The sequence below is a fragment of the Hippopotamus amphibius genome, chromosome 15, assembly GCF_030028045.1.
Source record: "Hippopotamus amphibius kiboko isolate mHipAmp2 chromosome 15, mHipAmp2.hap2, whole genome shotgun sequence".
Taxonomy (NCBI): domain Eukaryota; kingdom Metazoa; phylum Chordata; class Mammalia; order Artiodactyla; family Hippopotamidae; genus Hippopotamus; species Hippopotamus amphibius.
This window is the reverse complement of record NC_080200.1, coordinates 9054621-9076663: the sequence shown is the minus strand read 5'-3', so window position 1 is coordinate 9076663 and position 22043 is coordinate 9054621. Positions and strand designations below refer to the sequence as shown.

General features: G+C 38.9%; 1 protein-coding gene across 2 annotated transcripts; it reads left to right on the top strand.

Annotated features, from left to right (window-relative positions):
* The first annotated feature begins 1723 nt into the window (after positions 1 to 1723).
* Positions 1724 to 21285, top strand: LOC130837379 (zinc finger protein 426-like). 2 transcript variants are annotated; one of them, XM_057710272.1, is made up of 6 exons: positions 1724 to 2014; positions 15475 to 15564; positions 16182 to 16308; positions 16910 to 16993; positions 18035 to 18099; positions 18672 to 21285. In XM_057710272.1, the coding sequence occupies exons 1-6, from the start codon at positions 2009 to 2011 to the stop codon at positions 20100 to 20102; spliced, it is 1803 nt and encodes a 600-aa protein (XP_057566255.1). In that variant the 5' UTR covers positions 1724 to 2008; the 3' UTR covers positions 20103 to 21285. The 2 variants fall into 2 exon arrangements, with proteins under 2 accessions (XP_057566255.1, XP_057566254.1); XM_057710271.1 differs by having other exon boundaries at positions 17963 to 18099.
* Positions 21286 to 22043: the final 758 nt, after the last annotated feature.

Genomic DNA, 22043 nt, shown 5'->3' with positions numbered 1-22043 from the left:
TAAATCTTATTGTGTTTTTAAAATCTGTATCATTACAAACCTTATCTCCTGATCTCCCCTTTATTGAGAGAGGTATGTTAAAATGCCCCAGTATGACTGTGGGTAATCAGATTGTTTTTTAAATTCTTTTATTTTGAGGCAATAGAACTGGATGCATACAAATGTAGTCATTTTATATGTTTCTGGTAAATTTTCCTTTCATTCTTATATAGTGTTTATCATTTTCCCCCTAATAGTGAATGTTCACTAATTCACTTGATATAAATGTGAGCTATTGACCTAGTAGATAACATTTTATCCCTACCAATATTCTTTTTAATCCCTACCAGTTTCGAGGGACAACCAGAAACAACTTACCTTTCTTCATCACCATGTTTTTTATGATGTTCCTTGCAACACCAAGAGCGATCTCCTCCACAACATCCCTTGTGGGAGACAAAGAGATCAGGAGTTCCCCAGCGGCTGTCCTCACCAAAGACACCAGCACCCTCTAGCTCTCTGTTGCTCCTTGCTTTGCTTCTGTAGTGATTTATTCCCCAACCTAGTGGGATATGAGCGATCTCATCCATAGAGACTGGTGGCTCAATGTTTACCGAGAAAGGAAAAAAAGGAACATTTTGTTCTTGCTCCCAAGAAACCTCAGAAGGTTTCTCAAATCAGTTTGTAAATCTCCTAATCAGTGTACTTGGGCTCTCTTGAGTGCTGCTGCCTATCAACACGTAAGAGCACCTTCTTGAAAATCAAATTGTTACAAAACAAGGATTCCCCCACGTTGGATATAGACTCTAGTTCCTCCGAGGTTGATAGGGACAGTCTAGAAAAGGAGGCCACTGCTCACAGTAGGCGTCACTCGGGACTACCAGAAAGTTATCAGGTAAATATCTAAACGAAAAAAAAAGCGGGGGGAAGACAAGAGACCAAAAGAAAAAAAAATAAGTAAAAAGGCTGGGGCTTTAGGTGGCTACAAGCAATCCCCCCACTCCCTATCAAAAAATGGGGAAACTTTAAATCTTACGTACCAAGTAGTTGTGAGGTCTAGCAAACGTAATGCTAAGTTTTAGCTTGCTTACTGATTTAAAAACAATGAAAAACAAACCCCCAGGTGCACGGGACGGTATTAGAGTTTAGCATTGTGTCCTGTTTTATGGAATTGACTGGAGAAGATAGAGTACTTCATGAATTGGCAGGATTATCGATATGGGAAAATCATTGTTAGGGCTCTAGGAACGAGGGGAGAAGAACACAGAAGACCTCCAGATGTGCTTGCTTGGGATGGGTCCCTGCCCGCAGCCATGCCCTTCAAGGCTCCAATATTCAGCAATCTAAATACGCATAAAATATATCCCACGTCCAAACCCGCCTCAGAAACAGGTCTCGCCCTCCACCCGTAGCCCCGCCTAAAGACTGGTTCCAGCTTCAACCTTGTCTCTGGGGTTCATTCGGTTCCCAGCCCCTGCACCTAGCCCACCCGGAGCCTTTCTGTATCCACGCCAAAGAAAACTAGAACTTCTCCACCTGAAACGATCAAACGTGGCGGACGGCGCCAACGCCGAAACCCCGCCTCTTCCGACCTCCTCCCAGCCGGAAGCGGAAGTGGCGACCATCGTTGGCAGCAGTCTCTTCAGCTGCTTCTTTCGCTGTTTACCGTTAGGTCGTGGATCGACTCAAGCCGGCGTCTGTTAGGCCGGCGCGAAGGAGAGGAAAGGGAAGGGGGGATCAGAACGACCTTGTCCCGGGCCGCCCTGGGGCCTGCTTAGAGAGGCCTGGCGCCCGCCGCTCGCTTCCGCCGCGGCCTCGGGGCCTCCCGGAACGGCCAGGTCCCGAGGCCGCTCCGGCAAAATGTCGTAAGGACGCTTCCGCGGGATCGTTTAGGTTTCATCTTGCTCTCCCCTCTTCAAAAGCCTCCAAAGCAACCTTCGTGATTTTTCTTCAAGAGGTGAAGAATTTCCGCCTTAAAGAGTCTGTTGACTGCAGCCTCGTGTTCTCACGGACCCCGCGATTCCGGCGTATGCCGGTAAGCAGTGGGGGGAAGTTAGTTTGAAAGGGCCTCCGTTTCCATTTCTATGGCAAAAAAAAAAAAGTTTCATCTGAAAATTTGGTGTTATCTTTGCGCGTTCTTTATTTTTGGTACATTACATTCAGGTAAAAATGTACTTTCATAGATGTCTATGCTGGGCATTTTTCTGTATAGAAATATAAACTTATATAGGCCACAAGTCTTCCTACAAGAGAAAAACAAGAATACTCACTTCACTCTTCATCTGAACTTCCTCCTAAACCCGTATATCCCCACAAAACTTCAAAACATGGGATTCCAAGAAAAACGGATGGAGGCTTTTTTGCCCTATTTTTAAGATAATTGAACTTCTGATTAACAGGATGTTTGGACTAAGTATTTTTTCCCACATTTTTCGTTTGAAAAGTCTTAAACCTAGATAAAATGTGGTCTTACGGTACAATTATTGTCCTTTGAAGTAGATTCACCTATATGGGGCATTTTGCATGTTTGGTCTCTCTCTAGATAAATACATTTCTTGGTGAACTATTTGAGAGAGTTAATTGAAAATAAATTGCAGCCATATATTAATACTTGACCTTTAAATACTTGGTAATACATCTCCTAAAGAAAAGAACATTGTGGTAATTAAACCACAAGACTATTATTTCCCCCCAAGAAAATTTAAAGTAATAATGTCACTTTGTATCTACTCTGTAAAAACTGAAATTCTCCACATTGCTTTGAAATATATTTTTGAGTGTCTTTGGATCTGAGAGGCAGTCAGTGTTTATAAATGGCAATTTTTCGTGTCTTTTAGTCTCCTTTAACCTACAGCGTTGGCTGTTATTTGTCCATTAATTTGATTTTTTGAAAAGTAACACGTTTTAAAAAGTCACACATTTTTAAGTTTTTTAAAGTTGAGATATAATTGACATATATTAGTTGCAAGTGTACAACATAATGAGTCAATGTTTGTATACATATTCCAAATAAGTCATTAACATCCATCACTGCCCATAGTTACAGATTTTTGTGTGTGATTAGGACTTTGAAGATCTACTCTCCAAGCAACTTTCAAATATATAATACAGTATTATTACTAATAGCCACCATATATATATTGCATGTACTTGGGGCTTGTTTATAACTAGAAGTACCTTTTGACCACCGGTACCCATTCATCCCATCCCCCTCTCGCCTCCTCTGGCAACCATTAATCTGCATGTCCATATCTGCAAATCATGCATTATAGTTTGTTTTTTGTGTTTTTTTAAATAAATTTATTTATCTATTTTATTGGCTATGTTGGGTCTTCGTTGCTGCACTCGGGCGTTCTCTAGTTGTGGCGAGTGGGGGCTACTCTTTGTTGTGGTTCATGGGTTCCTCTTGGTGGCCTCTCTTGTGGAGCACGGGCTCTAGGCGCATGGGCTTCAGTAGTTGCAGCACATGGGCTCAATAGTTGTGGCTCACAGGCTCTAGAGCTCAGGCTCAATAGTTGTGATGCACGGGCTTAGTTGCTCAGCTGCATGTGGTATCTTCCTGGGGCAGGGATCGAACCCGTGTCCCCTGCATTGGCAGGTGGATTCTTAATCACTGCACCACCTAGGAAGTCCCTATAGTTGGTTTTTTTTAAGGTTCTACATATAAGTGAGATCATATGATCTTTTGGTATTTGTCTTTCTCTGTCTGACTCCATTTAGCATAGTGACCTCAAGGTCCATTGATGTTGTTGCAAACAGCAAGATTTCCTTCTTTTTTTATCCCATTGTGTGTATGTGTTGTGTATGTATATATTTCTGTGTGCATGCAAACACACTGTGTTTTCTTTCTTTATCCATAGATTGACACTTAAGTTGCTTCCATGTCTTTACTATTATAAATAACATTGCAGTGAACATGGGGGTATATATATTTTTTGAGGTAGTGTCTTTGTTTTCTTCAGGTAAATGCCCAGAAGTGAAATTGCTGCATCATATCATAGTTCTATTTTTAATTTTTGAGGAACCTCCACACTGTTTTCCCTAGTGACAGCCCCAGTTTACATTCCCACTAGCAGTGCACAAGGGTTCCTTTTTCTCCACATCTTCACCTACATTTGTTATTCTTTTGTCTTTTTGATAATAACCATCCTGAGAGATGTGAGGTGATATCTCATTGTTGCTTTGATTTGCATTTCCCTTGTTAGTAATGTTGAGCATATTTTCATGTACCTGTTGGCCATCTGTATCTCTTTGGAAAAATGTCTATTTAGATCCTCTGCCCATTTTTAAATTGCGTTTTTTTTCTGTTGAGTTGTATGAGTTCTTTATATATTTTGGATATTAACCTCTTAGCAGATACATGAATTGCAAAAATTTTCTCCCATTCTGTAGGTTGCCTTTTCATTTTGTTGATGGTTTCCTTTCTTGTACAGGAAGTTTTTTTACTTTTACATAGTGCCCCTTCTTTATTTTTGCTTTTAGTGTATTTACTATTGTTGTCAAATGCAAAAAAATCCTTTCCAGGATGGATGTCAAGGAGGTTATATTTCCTTCTAGGAGTTTTATGGTTTTAGGTCTTACATTCAAGTCTTTAATCTATTTTGAGTTAATTTTTGTGTATGCTGTAAGAGAGTAGTCCAGTTTCATTCTTTTGCGTGTGGCTGTTCAGTTTTCTCAACATTATATATTGAGGAGACTGTCCTTTTCCCATCATATATTCTTGGTTCTTTTGTCACATTAATTGTATTTGTGTGGTTTTGAGTTTCTGGAATCTATTCTGTTTCACTGATACGTGTCTGTTTCCAATACCATACTGTTTTGATTACTGTAGCTTTGTAATATGGTTTAAATTGGACAGCATGATTCCTCAGCTTTGTTCTTTTTTCCTCAAGATCACTTTGACTATTCAGAGCCTTTTGTGGTTGCATACACATTTTAGGATTGTGTGTTCTATTTCTGTGGAAAATGCCATTGGAATTTTGATAGGAATGGCATTGAATCTTTATCTTGCTTTGGTACAGGGCACATTTTAACAATAATTCTTCCAATTCATGAGCCACAGAATATATTGTCTTTTATTTATATCTTCTCCATTTCTTTCATCTATGTCTCATACCTTTCCATGTACAGCTCTTTCACTTCCTTGGTTAAATTTATTCCTGGGTATTTTACTCTTTCTGATGCAATTGTAAATGGGATTATTTTCTTAATTTTTCTTTTAGTAGTTTGTTATTAGTGTATAGAAACAGTTGTTTTTTTTTTTATAAGTTCTTGCTTCCTTCATTAGCATAATTTTGGGGCGGTTTTTTTTTAATTTAATTTTTATTTTATATTGGAGTATAGTTGATTTCCAGTGTTGTGTTAGTTTCAGGTGCACAGCAAAGTAAGTCAGTTGTATGTATATACATATATCCACTCTTCTTTTAGATTCTTTTTCTCTTACTGGTTATTACAGAATATTGAGTAGAGTTCCCTGTGCTGTACGATAGGTCCTTGTTGATTATCTGTTTTATATGTAGTAGGGTGTATATGTTAATCCCAAACTCCTAATTTATCCCCCTGCCATACAATTGATTTCTGTATATTGATTTCTTATACTGCAAATTCATTTATTAGTTGTAACAGTTTTTTGGTGGAGACTTTTGAGTTTTCTATATATAATATGTCATCTGCAAAGAGTGACACTTTTGCTTCTTCCTTTCTGATTTAGATGCCCTGTCTTTTTCTTGCCTAATTTCTCTGGCTGGACTTCCAATGCTATGTTGAATAAAAGTGGTGAGAATGGGTATCCCTATCTTTTTCTGACCTAAGAGGAAAAGCTTTCAGCTTTTCACTGTTGAGTAAGATGTTAGCTATGGGCTTGTGATATACGTCCTTTATTATGGAGCAGCATTCCCTCTCTACCTGCTTTGTTGAGTTTTAATCAAGAATGGATATTGAATTTTGTCAAATACTTTTTTTGCTTCTGTTGAGGTTATCATATGATTTTTGTCCATTTCGTTAATATGTATCATATTGGTTGACTTGCAGTTATGGAACCATCCTGTATCTCTGGATATATTCCACTTCATCATGGTATATGATCCTCTTAATGTATTATTGAATTGGGTTTGCTAATATTTTCTTGAGGATTTTTGAATCTGTGTTCTTCAGGGATACTGACCTGTAATTTTCTTTTCTTGTGATGTTCTTGTCTGGTTATGGTATCAGGATAACACTGGCCTCATAAAATGAGTTTGGAAGTGTTCCCTCCTGGTTTTTTGGAAGATTTCAAAAGGATTGATATTCATTCCTCTTTAAATGTTTTGGTGGAATTCACCAGTGAAGCATTCTGGTCCTGAACTTTGGTTTGTTGGGAGGTTTTTTATTACTGATTAATCTTACATGTAATCAGTCTGTTCACATTTTCTGTCTCTTCATGATTCACTCTGGGTAGGATGTATGTTTCTAGGAATTTATCCATTTCTTAGGTTGTCCAGTTTTTTGGTGTACAGTTGTTCACAGCAGTCTCTTATGATCCTTTGTATTTCTATGGTATCAGTTGTAGTATCTTTTTCATATTTAATTATGAGTCCTCTTTTCCTTGGTGAGTGAGCTAAAGGTTTGTCTATTTTATCTTTTCAAACCTCTCAGTTTTAGTGATGTTTTCTATTTTATTTTTATGCTTTATTTCATCAAGTTCCATTCTGATCTTTGTTATTTCCTTCCTTCCACTACCTTTGGGCTTTGTCCTTTCTTTTCTAGTTTCTTGGAGTGTAAAGTCAGCTTGTTTATTTGAGCATATTGAAATTTCTGATTTTATTTTCATGGTGTGTTTAAATGTTTATTCTGTTTCTTATATTTCTGGTAGTTGGGTCCAGAACAACAGCTGGCACACACTTTGTCTAAAAAGGGACAGGGGACTTCCCCAGTGGTCCAGTGGTTAAGACTGCACTTCCAGTGCAAGGGGTGCGGGTTTGATGCCTCGTTGGGGAACTAAGATCCCACATGCTGCGTGGCATGGCCAAAAAAAAAGAAAAGAAAAGAGACAGGTAGGAAGTACTCTATGCTTTCCAGGCCACAAGGTCTTGAATTAGTCCATTCTACTTTTGTGGTGGGGGAGTAGCTATAGGTCTTCATAAACAAATGTATATGGCTGTTTCTCCAAAAAACTTTATTCACAAAAACAGGCCTGTGGGTCATAGTTTTGGTCTGCAGGCTTCAAAAGATCATTTACAAAATATATTGTAGATGATGTTGTATATCTTAAGTTGTATTTCATCAGGAGGACCTAGAATTATTTCAGCCTTCTGTTAGTGATGCTACATTTGATTACTTAAGGTAATCATCACCAGAGCCCTATATTTTAAAGGTAGACTTTTCTTCTTGAGTAAGAAAGTAATATGTGGAGTAATGTTCTGGCACTCAGAATATCTTGTTTTCTAACAACCTTTCTATCAATTATTTTGGCATCTGTGATTCTAGCACTACTAACAGTGATCTTCTGTATTTGTTGTTTCACATTTGTAGAGGTGCATTTTCAGGACTAGATTTTTAAGGTTGGATTTCTAGGTCAAAGGGGAAAAACATGGTTAACTTTTCACAGTATATAAATCATTTCCATAAATCTTGTGCCATTTGGTAGTTTCTGAATCAACATTAAACTAGGATTAAAATTATTCTGGAGAAACATAAGGAACACATATTAGGTTTTTTTGTGGAGGGGTTGGGTTTTTTTTTATTTATTTATTGGCTGAATTGGGTCTTCATTGCTGCACATGGGCCTTCTCTAGTTGCAGTGAGCAGGGGCTACTCTTCATTGCGGTGCACAGGCTCCTTATTGTGGTGGCTTCTCTTGCTGCAGAGCACAGGCTTTAGGCACGTGGGCTTCAGTAGTTGCAGCACATGGGCTCAATAGTTGTGGCTCACAGGCTCTAGAGTCCAGGCTCAGTAGTTGTGGCGCATGGGTTTAGTTACTCCTCGGCATGTGGGATCTTTCTGGAGCAGTGCTTGAACCTGTGTCCCCTGCATTGGCAGACAGATTCTTAACCACTGCACCACCTAAGAAGTCCCCACATATTAGTTTTAACTTCAAGGCACTTGTTTTCAAAAATGATATCCAGGGAATTCCCTGGTGGTCCAGAGGTTAAGACTCGGTGCTTCCACTGATGGCAGAATAGGTTCAGTCCCCAGTCAGGGAACCAAGATCCCACAAGCTGTGAGACAAGGCCAAAAAAAAAAAAAAAAGTGATATCCAGTCCACTTTCTTCCTAAGGATACTCAAGTACAAGTACGTTTTCAGAAGTACTGCATTTTGATTTGTATTGTGCACAGACTTTTTATATGATTCCTGTTTAGTTTTTGTGTTGTAATTTTTTGTTTGTTTTACTTCAGTTTGTGCATATCTGTACTATAACATTTGTGTGGACTGGCAATTCTCTGACAGTCCACCAATGATCTTTAATGAGCTAGGCTATGTGCAAGAAATAGAGAAACAATGGAGATCAAAGTAAGGATAATATTGCTACTATGGGGTTTACAGTTTATTTTGGAAGACATTTTAAATGACTGACTATTGGTGAATTTGTTAGCTGGACATAATAGTAGCTTAATATGAGGGGAAAAGATGTATTGGGAGGTGTTGATATTTAAATTGAGAATGAAAGCATAGATGTGACTTAGCTAATTAGGTTGTTGAGCTAAGGTGAGGAGGTGTAGAGTGAATGAGAACATTTCAGATGAAGGGAACTTCATGAGAAAAATTCCAAAGAAGCTGAGAATTCAGTGTGTTTCCTAAGCCGAGAAAAGAGGGTTGTCTGAAGCAGAGCAGAACTAGAGAGTGTTGGGAGGTATATTGGAGAGTGGGGCATAGGGCCAAGGGAATTACATACTCTGAATCATATTCTAAGGCCATGGAGGGACTTCCCTGGTGGCGCAGTGGTTAAGAATCCACCTACCAATGCAGGGGCACAGGTTCAATCCCTGGTCCGGGAAGATCCCACATGCCGTGGAGCAGCTAAGCTACTGCACCACAACTACTAAGCCTGCACTCTAAAGCCTGCATGCCACAACTAATGAGCCCACGCACTGCAACAACTGAAGAACGTGAGCTCTGAGGCCCACATGCCACAACTACTGAGCCTGCATGCCTAGAGCCCGTGCTCTGCAATGAGAGAAGTTACCGTACTGAGAAGTCTGTGTACCACAATGAAGAGTAGCCCCTGCTTGCCACAACTAGAGGAAGACCGTGTGCAGCAATGAAGACCCAATGCAGTCACACACGCACACACACAAAAGTGATTTGAGTCTACTTACAACTCCTAGTTTGATAATGGTCTTCAGAAAGTGTGAGAGTGAATGCATGGAATCAAACTCTAGAAGCTTATGATAAATAAGTTTTAAAACACAATGCTGTTAAACTACAATTGGATTATTATTACAGCAAAGGAAATAAATGAAATGATTTGAGTTTTATAGAAGGTAAAATTGAGAGAATTTTAATTACTTGATGAAGTTATTCCTTCATCTGTTGATTTACTAAAGGACATACTATACTTAGTCAGTGCTTGAATGATGAAGACATAGTGAAGAAAATTGAATTCCTCACATTTCTTCACAGACTTCCAGAAATTGTTTCCTAAAGACTAAATGGTAATGTAACCTGTATATAAATTAAAATGGGGAGGAGATAGAAGTGAATGGTTAGTATATATAAATAAACATATGCATTAAATACATGTATACATATACAAAGCAAAGAGAAAACTTGCAAAGCTGCTACGGTTCTTATTTCTCTAATTGGTCTTGAGGTTGTGGTTGACATCCATGGGTTACTTCTTCAACAATCAGTTTCACATTTCCCTTGCCTTCAATGAGACCTTCACCTGGTCCGGGTTATGTCCTGCTGGAGGGAACCAAATCTTCATTCCCAGGCACACAACAGTAGTGTTAGCTGGGTCATACTTGGAAAAGGGAAGTCCATGTTGTTGAGCCCACAGATAGGCTTTATCCCCATTACCATGGCCATTTGGTTCATGGCTCCATTGAGAAAACACTGTGGTGGCTGGGAAAAGCAACATCTACAGACCATCATTTTGTCCACCTGATTATTAATAGTGTTATTTACAGTGGATTGCTCTTGCTGGACATTCATATAGGGCACAAATAACTTTACAGTCTATCTGCATTCAGAGTCATCCTTTCATATACCTTTTCCCAGACTTCTTTGTCATCAACCTTTCAATCTTGTTCCATCCACATCTTGGACTATCCAGTCAAATGACTGACAACTGTTCGTGAAGCAATGTGTATCCATACATATGGCCATTTTTCACTCCAGACCTAGTGACAGCCAAATGTACTGGTTGAATTTCTGCCACTGGGAAGATTTTTAATTACTACTGCCTTTCAGGGTCATCCCTTCAGTAAGGATATAGAGCTTCAGCTCTAAGCTTCCAGGTGTAACTAGCTCACTATGCAGATCCATCTATAAACCAGGCTTTGTCTCAGCCAGCTGGGTGTAAGGAGTACTGCAGAAAGCCATAAACATGGACTGAGGAAGAGGAGGTAGTGCAACTGTACTAAAGTGTTGAAAAAGCCTTGGCAACCTATCATAAAGATTACTTGCACTTACTGGAATTGCCTGAGCTTAATCCCTTAGGAACTCCTAGGAGCTTACATGTTTGATAAATTCTTTTGATACACATGTGCAGAGTTGGACTTATTTTGTATGTAAGCTGTTTTCTCCTACCTTATGTTGCTTACTGTCCCCTTGGATTTTGCACTAGTTTTGTGTCCAGAGGCACAGCAGGTAATTGTGGTGGGTCTTGAGAATGAGCATTCCTTCCAAGGCATCTGCTCTAAGTGAGATTATCACACATTTGTCAAGCAGAGGAAAGCTAGTATCTTCAGAAATCTAAGAGCAAGCTACTTCCCTGATAATGGAGGCTCAGAGTGTCTTAAAGGTTCAATATTGTGAGTTTCATCAGGGTCCGTGAAGATGTCCCCATTTCAAGTTTCCTGTCTCGTTCTTCCCTCATCAGTACCCTCATTTTCACATGAAAAAGTATGTGGGACAGGGCTTCCTAAGTGCTGCAGTTGTTAAGAATCTGCCTGCCAGTGCAGAGGACATGGGTTCGATCCCTGCTCCAGGAAGATCCCACATGCCGCAGAGCAACTAAGCTCGTGCGCCCCTAAAAAAACAAAACAAAAGTATGTGGGACTGACTTTAAGTATGGTTGAGTACTTGAACTCTGCGTTTGACTTTTAGCAATATCTTCCCCATGTGACCACATGAAATGAGTTTTTAATCTGTCATGGAATCTCTCTTGTTTCAGACTTTGATTTGAGATAGCAGATTTGAGCTTGTCTTTGTCTGGGCAAGTACACTCAAAAGAATCCATCTCTCACCACAACCATTATAATCACCATTATTATTTTACTCTTAAGTGTAGCATTCACCTGGTCTCCCAAGGCAGGATTTGTACCAGAATCACCATAGGTGATAGCTTGACAATTGTAATTCTGTGATGTCTTTCCCATTGGCAAGGTTTTCAGCTCTATGCTTGAGTCCAAAGGTTTGACTAAACATATCCCCAAATCTCATCTTTACTACTTTGTCTCCAGGAATCACCTATCTTCTCTATTGTGTATAAGTCTGCATGAAATGAAGAGACAGAAATCATACTTTGAGTTAAACAGGAGAAATGTAAAGTTGTAAAGAGAATTCTGTCATTTACCCTAGAGTTCATGGAGAGTACCTAAGGAAGGCCAAACTCATAGTGGGGCCCTGTCCCCAAGATTGATTTCAGACCTTGTTAGAGAAGGTGTCATGGCAGCCCATTGAATGTGAGGAAATTTGCTAGGTTGCCAGGACTGGAACTATTTAACAGCCACTGGGCAAGGAGGAAGCATTCCTCTGGAATGCAGACAAGCCATGACTGATATGTAGATGTAGAGAGGGAATTGGGGTGCCACTGCCAGTGCAAGGCCTAGAGCACTAAGACGTCCATGTAAGGAGGCCATGGGAAACAAGTGACAGATGTGCAGATAAGCTGAGGCTGGTGCAAGTGCTCGAAAGATGGTGTTCCTCCCACCCTTACATCCTTAGAGTAATCAAATACATTTCTGAAAACAGATATATGTTGTGTTATAAACGGTTATTTAAGTATAATCTAGGTGTAGTTGAGTGATGTGAAGGAGCTCCACTCTGTCAGTCACCAATCAGTGGGTGCCTTCAGTGTGCCAGACACCATGCCACTCTTTGTACTGGCAGACATTGGCATCCAAAACAGATACAGTGCTCCCAATGATATGCCAGGAAAAGAAACTCTGCCCCCAGAAGCTGAACCTAATGTTAGACAATGTTGTCAAGAAGCGTTACTATAGATACAGGGGTCAGTATGATAAAAGATTCTGTTTCTCCAAAAATATAAAAAATTCAAATGTGTATCCACTCAATAATAATGTTGCAAATATATAAAGCATTACTTGAAAGAAGTGGAAGAAGAAATAGACAATTTCAAATTCCTAGTGGGAGATTTTAGTGAATTTTGCCCATATTGTTCCACTAAACAGTACACGAAAAATCAATTAGGACTTACATTTGAAATTGATGTATTAACTGCCTAATATACATATATAGCATAATGTATCTAGTAACTGAGTGAGATCAGAAAGTGCTTGTCTGAGCACAAGAAGTAAGGAATGGATGGAAAGGGGCAAGAAGGCTTCCCAGGGAAATAAATATGTTCTGTTTCTTGTTTAGGCTGGTGATTATACATGTATATGCAATTATCAAAACTCACCCACTAAATACTTAAAATCTGTGCATTTGATTAGACATTAATTATATCCGGTGGAGATAGCATCCACACGAACAAACCTGAATGTGAGTGGCACGGCGGAATTAAGAAAATTCACACAAGAGTATAGGAAAGCATGGGGTCAGGGGACTCAAGACCAAGTCAGTTAAGAGTCCCAAGCTCTGATTCTCATAGTGTATTTATTGAGAAAGATCAAAAGCATTCTAGCAGAGACTAAATTAGAAAACAAAATAATGAATAACACAAGGCATAAGACTTTAGAAGAGCAAAAACAGAACGCCTTGTGTAAATTATGACCACTAGGGAGGATAGCTAAGCTTTAACCAAGAGCCAGTGCCACCAGGCTACGTGAGTGCCTTATTTCAGTCCATTTTCCTTTGAGATTGGTTCTGCTTTCAGAACATATTTGCAGTCATGTAGCTGTCATGCACCATCTGCAGGTTTCTCCAAGTTATTGTCCTCTGCGTCCTCTCTGGTTCCCCACAATATCCAACTACAAAATAAACAGAAAAAACATTTTAGCAGGTACCACCTCACTAAACTTAATCAGCCTAAGGATTCCTGGTTTGAGACCCCTAGTAGTAAGTACAGTTATAAGGGAGTCTAGACCTGTGATTTTTTTTTTTTTTTTTTTTTTTGAGCATATGTGTATCTGGGTTTTAGTCTTCTCAACTGAAGAGTAAGGACTGTGGGGACAGTGAGGGTGAATATAATTCATAGATAATGAACTGTGGAGCTTTCATTGTCATCATTAGAGTACCATTTTGTAGGTCAGCATTTGGCCTGGTGATTTGTGTTTGATATATTAAATGTTACTGATATTTAATAAAAAGAAGTTAACTTTTAAATACGGAATGTTAAAAGACAATTTAAGAAATGAAGAAAGTCTGTGAAAGAAGTAAACATAAAAGCAAATTGAATGAAAATGGAACTGAAAAATAATATGAAAAGGTGGTTGTCTGAAAAGATTAATAAAATAGACAAATGTTGGACTAAGTATGACAGGGTATTGCTCCTTGTCCAAGGCAAGGAGAGAGTGCAGACCTGTTTGATTTGAGTGTTTCCAATGGAGACCCATGGGGGCTTCCCAGTACTCTCATGTATTCTGAATTCTTTTTTTAAGAAGTTTGATAAAATTTTTTCTGATCTTTTTGGACCAAGTTTGGAAGGCCTAATGATTTCCCCTTTCTTTATCTGGCTCAGGAACTAACACAATATATGTGGAGTGTGTGTGTACGTGTGTGTAGGATACCTTTTATTTTTTTAACCTGCTTGTTTTCCCATGTTACTAATGAATTGCTATATCAATTATTACTTTATCATCTATCTTCTCTAATAAGAATGGTGGATATTTAATGCCTAGAATATTTTCTGTATATGTACCTGACCTCAAGTGATTGCCTAGCACAGGGGCATTGAAAGAATAAAGGAGTAATCCAGTGATAAGAACTTAAAGGAGGACTAGAGCTTCAAAATTCTCCAACGTCCATCAAGAGAAGCTCAAGGGTGTTGACCAAATAAAATGTTTTATTTTTTCCCTTCATAAGCCCAGCAGCAGCCTACACCAGTGCTTTTCCAATATAAATATAATGTATAGACCATGTATGTAATGAAAATATTTCAGTACCCACAATAAACAAAAATGAAAAAGGAAGATTGTTTATATGAATACATTTTATTTTACCCCCTATATACTAAAGTATTACTGAAATATTTAGTCAATACAAAAATTGAGATATTTTGTATTATTTTATTAATTTGAAGGGTTTTTAATTTACTGGACATTAAATTTTTATCATACATGCTTGATTTCTGCTTACAGCAAACATAATTTACAGTTGAAAGAGTAGATTCCAATATTCAAGTTGTTCCAAACATATAGATAAGCTATAAGCTCCTAATGAGATCTCTGGTACATAGTGTCCTCTGTGAATAACAATTGATGTTACTGATATTCTTGTTGTAGAGCATACTCTTTTAGTAACTATGTTATCTACATAGAAAGAGCTAATTTATGATGTTGTGTGTGAGATAACTAATACTTGTTGATTAATAATTGATATGAAGCAGGACTCCATGTAACCCGATCTCCAAGGAGATCAAGATGTCCCTATCCACTTACATTTATAAGTTGCCTGACATAATCTTGACATCAAAGAAAGGAATTTTCAAGCAAATTTCACCATCGCAGCGTGACAACTGTGTGTCCCATGAGATATCCTTATTAATGCCCTTTTTCAGAGACTGTACTTTAGGATCTGCCAGTCCTTTGGTATGGGCCTAAGCAGTCTTGCTTCTGGTTCATCTAGGAATTGCTGAAGGGAGCCAGAGAATGCTGTTCTCTAAGTTGGCTTTCCAGTATATGCATTAGGTCTTAGAGTTGCTGCATAATCTTATTCATGTATTTTATTGTCTTTACAAATGAAAAGTCACATTACTCAGGTCTTAAGATTGCTTACCTGTAAAATAAAGCCATTACTCTTTTCCTGGTGGTCAGCATGGCTCACCATCCCCTATTCTGGCTCCAGGTGAAATAGGGCTACTCTGGCATTTCATGGCAGTAGCATTTATGTGAGATTTCTTGAGTGTGCAGGGATATTCGAGATTTTGAGGTAGAGTGGAATTACTTCCAGGCAGTGACTGGGAATTATGGTCATCTCTGGGTGCTCATGCCTTCTTTCTTTTCTCCTAGGTGTTCTTTCTAAGGACGCTTTCTGCCTTCCTGAGGAAAAAGATAGAGGCAGAAAGGATGATGGCTGAGTGTTTAGGAAATTGTTCTCAGGTAAGGGGACAGTGTGGGTAGGAAGAAAGTATATCCTTCTACAAAATAACCTACTGCATTCACCAGATGGACATATTTTGTTTTTGTAGACCTGTGTCCAGAGCTTCTTAAATAAAGCCACAACAGGACTCAGTCCCTGATGAATTCCCTCCCAAAGTGGAGGCTCATACCTGTGACACTTTACCCTGAATAATCTCAGTATTTCAGTAATTACCTCCTAATATTGCCTCTCACGATGGTGACTGCATATTTTTTGTTTTGCTTGGTGCTGTTATGTAGTAAGGAAGATAACTGTGCATTTCTCAAAGAATATATTCATTCATCAACATTTACAAGTGCCTCTAGTTGGCCTAGGTGCTCCAAGGGGGAAATAAAATGCTTTTAGGCTCATTGTATTGAGATAATTTCATGTGTTACATGTTCCATTAGAGCCATAGCTGAAGGATATCAATCACAAGTGAGTGTAGATAGAAGAGAACCTAGGACCAGTGTGTCCTGGGGGAGATGGTGAGAGACCTTGAAGCCCTGTATTAATATTGGATCTCCCATCCTCATTCCCCATGGAACATTGGTGGAGGTCTTACTTTACTGAAGCTAGTATGTATGTGATGGCTTAGGACTCAGTGACCTTCGCTGATGTGGCTGTGGACTTCAGCCAGGAAGAGTGGACTTTACTGGACTCCTTTCAAAGAAAGCTATACAGAGATGTGATGCTAGAGAACTACAAGAACCTGACCACAGCAGGTAAGGCTGCCATCATCTTGTAGGCTCTTAGGGAAAAGATATATGTGATGCACTTACTGTGTTGCAGCATGGGTGATGTCAAATGTGAATATAATGGAAACTAACAAACACTGGTCTTCATGTGAATGCATTTTAATTCGGTTGGTGTTTGAAAATGTAATTCTAGGATTAACATTATCACCATCACTATTAGAAATGTGCGTTCTCAGACTCCACCTTTGACCTACTGAATGAAACTGTGGCTTTGCATCCCAGGCATCCATGTTGTGACAAACATTGGACTTGATTCTCATGGACACCGAAGTTTGACAGTCATTGGTATATTGTTTCTCCATGTGAATGAACATTTTTTTTTGTACTTACTTTGTTTCCCATTTGAAAAAAAGTCGTAAGCTTTGTAATTGTGTATATCAATCTGAACATGGGCTTCAGGGGCCAGAGAGAAACAACTTTTGTGGAGAATGGAACGAGGTGAATTTCCATTTCTGTCTCTTCTGAAATAGTTTTACCACATTTTTAGAAATATAGACCCTAACTCATTGGACAGTTTCTCCTGTTTTGCAGGAGCTTGTTCCATTAATATATCTTTCCTCATGAACAGGGTATCAATTATTGAAACCCCCTCTGATCTCTTGGTTGGAACAAGAAGATTTGAGGAGAGTGGAGAGAAGAGGAATCCTCCAAGGTAAGTGATTCCTGGTCAATGAAAATTTCAGTGTCTTTGGAATAATAATGAGGAAACTTGTTAAGATGTGCTTTTTGACAGAAGTCTGAGGTCACTGGTCTCTGATGTTTCAGGATATATTCAAGTTGTCATATATATGTACTTCACATTTACTCAAAATTTCTGAGCTCACAAAATGGCTTTTTCTTTTTTTAATTATATTGGAGTATAGTTGATTTACAACATTGTGTTAGTTTCAGGTGTATAGCAAAGCGATTCAGTTATACATACACATATATTCATTCTTCTTCAGATTCTTTTCTCATATCGGTTATTACAGAATATTTAATAGAGTTCCCTGTGCTACACAGTAAGTCCTTGTTGGTTATCTATTTTATATATAGTAATGTGTATATGTTAATCCCAAGCTCCTAATTTATCCCACCATCCCACATTTCCCCTTTGGCAACCATGTTTATTTTTGATATCATTGTCTTGTTTGTTTTGTCAGTGAATTCGTTTGTATCTTTTAAATTAGATTCCACATATGAGTGATATCATATGATACTTGTCTTTCTCTGTCTGACTCACCTCACTTAATATGATAATCTCTAGGTCCATCCATGTTGCTGCAAATGACATTATTTCATTCTTTTTATAGCTGAGTAATATTCTATTGTACAATGTACCACATCTTATTTATCCAAAATGGCTTGTTCTCTTTCTTTAAGTTTATCATTTTGATGTAGGTGATTTTTCTAAACATTTCTCTTTTCCTTCAGTGATAATGTTCAGTTTCTTTTCCCCATCATATTTAATTTTCATAAAATTCTTTTTAAATGGGTACTGGGTTTTGACTCTGCATCCCTATCATTGTTAAATATTTGGCATAGCCAAACTCCTCAAATCTACTATATGTGTATCAATATTTTTAGCATCTTTAATTTGGACACAAATAAAACTGAGTATTATTATTTTTAACTCCTTCAGTGTTCTCTTTCTCTCTACAAACTCTTACATTTGTTGATCCTTTTTTATGGGAAATGCAACTTAAAACCAAAGACTCAGCAATTCAGCAGGATAATCTTGAGGATGAAACATCTGTTGGGATGGAAACAGTAACATTGGTAAGTTTAAAACATCATATTTGTTTTTTTCCACATTCAGAAAAGTATGGGAATTTCATTAGTTATATCATGAGCACAAGTGATAGATGTTTGCAATAGGTGGCAGTCACCCAGGGGAGAGCAATGTCTATGGCAAGATATTCTGATTAGGATGAATTTGGGAATATCCTAAACCTAACCTGATAATTATTGCTTCAGAGTTCCCATAAGTCCTCATTTCCACATATATAACAGGACATTTGAGATTTTACAACAATTCATAAAGCTGTACAGGATTATTTGAAGGTTGGAGTAAACAGAACATCATTCTGGCAGAAAGATTCCATCATTCAACTTGAAAGAAATCAACAGGGCAGAGGTGTATGAATGTATGAGGGTGAGTCAAAAATTATCCGCACTCTGGCTGTAGAATTTATACATGGTTTATGGAGTGCGGATAATTTTTGACTCACCCTCGTAATAGAAATGTTAAAAGTCATCATTGTTATAATGATGTTTCAAGTTTAAGATGAGTATAATCAATTAATGAGTCTGAGCAGTCTTTGCATCATCATTCATCTATCCATTCACAGGCCAGAATCCAGAACAGACTGGAACTCTATGACTGTGAGCAACATAGTAAAGACTTCAGTGAACATCCGTTCCTTAGGACACACAGGAGAACTCAAAATGGAGGCAGCACTTATGAGCATAATCAGTATGGAAAAAGCTTCCTTACTCAGCAGAAGAAAACCTCTACTACTGTGAAGCATTCTATGTTTAACCAGTGTCAAAAAGCCATCATCCTGACTCCAAATATCATGGATGGGAAAACCAGCATGGGAGAGAAAGCCTTGGAATGCAGTGATGGTGAGGAAGCCTGTGTTAATCAGCCTTCCCTTCAGGCACAAGTGGTAACTCAGAATGCAGAAAAATGCTGTGAACAGAAGGAACATGGGAGAGCTTCTGTTCACTCCACAAACTGTGGTTTACATATACAAAATCACACCACAAAAAAAAGTTATGAATGTAACGAATGTGGGAAAGTCTATAAATATCATATATCCATTAAAATTCACATGGGAACCCACAATGGAGAGAAACCCTATAAATGTAAGGAATGTGGGAAAGCTTTCGTTATAGCTTATGAACTTAAGAGGCATATAAAATCTCACAGTGGAGAGAAGCCCTTCATATGCAAGGAATGTGGGAAAGCCTTCATTAGAGCTGATCACCTTAGGAGCCATATAAAATCTCATACTGGAGAGAGGCCCTTTATATGTAAGGAATGTGGGAAAGCCTTCATTAGAGCTTATCACCTTAGGAACCATAAAAAATCTCATCCTGGAGAGAGACCCATTATATGTAAGGAAAGTGGAAAATCCTATTTTTATCCCTTATCCCTTAATGATCACATGCAAAATCATAGTGAAATAAAACTGCATAAATGTAGGGAGTGTGGGAAAGCCTTCCTTACTTCCTATAGACTGAAAGAACATATAAAATCTCATAGTGAAGAGAGGCCCTTTCCCTGTGAAAAATGTGGAAAATTCTTTAAAAGTTCTTCATATCTTAAGATTCACAATCGAATTCACACTGGAACAAAACCATATAAATGTAAGGAATGTGGTAAAGCCTTCATCAGGTCTTTTGTACTTACTGAACATATGAAAACTCATGCTAGAAAATTTTTATGTGAAGATTGTGGAAAATTTTTTGTTAGATCTCAGTTTAGGGACCATAGAAAATCTCACATTGGAGAGAGGCCCTTTCCATGTGAGCAATGTGGAAAATCCTTTAAACGTTCATTATACCTTCATCGTCACAAGACAATTCACTGTGGAATAAAACCCTACAAATGTGAGAAATGTGGGAAAGACTTCACTTGGAAATCAGACCTTTCTAAACATGTCCGAACTCATGGTGGAGAGAAACCTAAGGATGTAAACAACATGAGAAAGTCTTCAGTTATTCCAATTCCTCTTAGATACAGGAAAAACTCACCCTCTAGCAAAATCCTATAAATGAAGAATATGTGAGAAAGCCTTCAGCTCTCTTAGTTCTTTTGTCTTGAAAGAAATCACTTTGTCTTATTGATGTCAGGTATGTGGGAAAGCCTTCAGTTGTCCTGATTCACTTGACTTGAAAAGAGCACACTGGAGAGATGGTCTTCAAGTGGAAGGAATGTAGGAAGGCCATCCATTTCACAACCCAGACTGATAGGGCGCACAGTGAAGCCATACCGTTAAGAAACATGGAAAGCACATTACTGTTTCCTCAGGGAAATATATATTCCTTCAATATGGGAGATCTTGCAGTGCAGAGGAACTCTGCTAATGTAAGATTTGTGGAAAACTGTGTATCTCTTCAGTACTTTGATGTTCACTTGTGATCTCACTGTGGAAAAGAACATTAGGAATGTAAGAAATATTGTAGTCATCATTTTTTTTCCATTAGATTGTTCCTCATGCTTAATAAACATAGGGTGATTCACAGTCAAGAAAAATGGAGTGTAGTAAATATGGGAAATGCTACCCTGAGTCTGAAATCTTAGGGTTTCTGAGAAAGGACAGTGTTCGGGTGGTCCCAAAGATCAATTTTGAACATTTGTCATTTGGCCCTGACCTTTCCTGGACAATGATACGTCTTTCTTTCCCCTCATCATCAGGCCAGGCCAGTCTAGTTGCTACATCTGGGTCACAACTTGGCCTGTAGTATTCACACTTAATCCTCTTTGGACCCCCTGGTTTCTCCTGTTGGATGGACATGATCTTACATTGTGAAGACAGGGATGGCTTGACTGTGTACAGTGTTCACCAAGTCCATCTACATCAAGTCCCAGTGGCCAAAGTGGAGGATATAGTACATCTCTGTAAATCTTGTAAAGATGGCCTTGTCCTCTCCCACACCTGATCCTTTCAGGGTCAGGGTCGAGCATGCAATGAGTGGAGAAAAAGTGAGATTTCATCTACTGATGTGAGACACCCTGGTGTCCTGACCCTTGTGGGGGAACAACACCTCTGACACCTGTGGAGGATGTTCAACCTCAGGCATTGCAGAAAGAGGGTGAGAGCAATGAATGCTCTTTTCCACCCCTATATCCAGCTCCAAACCCATGGAAAACAATCATATCATGCGTCTGGGTCAAGCAACCTCTGCTGTTGGTGACGTGGGCTCCCTCTGGGTTTGTCATCCCATTTTAAGTGCTTGAAAAGTGAAAATCTCATGTGACTCTGGCTTGTCCTGATAATATGCACTGCTTGATGCCATGACTGGCAGTTCCTGAAGGTGGGCTTTGGGTGCAGACACAGACAAATGACTAGTACATCTATTACTCCTCTTAAAGATGGGTTTATGGAGGTTCACTTGTCCTCAGCTACTCCCCCATCTTTGTCACCACTGGGAATTACAGAAATTGAACAGGATCTCTCAGGACTTCTTATTGGCTCAATTCTACCAGCTGTCAGTGACATCCTCAGTATAGGGGTACCAACCTCACCATTATTGTCACCAGAACTAACCAGTCCCTCATTTATGTGCCACCAGTGAACCCAGCTACTGGATTACCAGGTCTGATGTGTTTACTAGCAGGAATGCCTAACCTCCCCACCCACCCCAATCTTAAGTTTCTGGTACCCCATGTCATGCCAGGTTTCAGCTAGGCAGAACCCAGGTATGTTGCATCTTGCCTTCCTAGCACTCTGTCTAATAATAAAATCCTCATTTCAACATCTGATAAAAGGTTACATAGTTCTGATGCTTGAGCAGCCTTGGGTTATATTGCATACAGCCATCAGGGTGCAGCTTTTTTTTTTTTTTTTTTTTGGTTCTACTGGATCTTAGTTGCAGCATGCAAACTCTTAGTTGTGGCATGCATGTGAAATCTAGTTCCCTGACCAGGAATCGAATCCAGGCCCACTGCATTGGGAGCATGGAGTCTTAACCACTGAGCCATGAGGGAAGTC

Bases quoted from the DNA above. Each gene is read 5' to 3' on its own strand.
- LOC130837379 (XM_057710271.1), top strand. The intron at 16,309-16,909 runs GTAAGGCTGCCA...CCTCATGAACAG, and splicing joins CAAGAACCTGACCACAGCAG to GGTATCAATTATTGAAACCC. The intron at 16,994-17,962 runs GTAAGTGATTCC...TAACTCCTTCAG, and splicing joins GAGAAGAGGAATCCTCCAAG to TGTTCTCTTTCTCTCTACAA.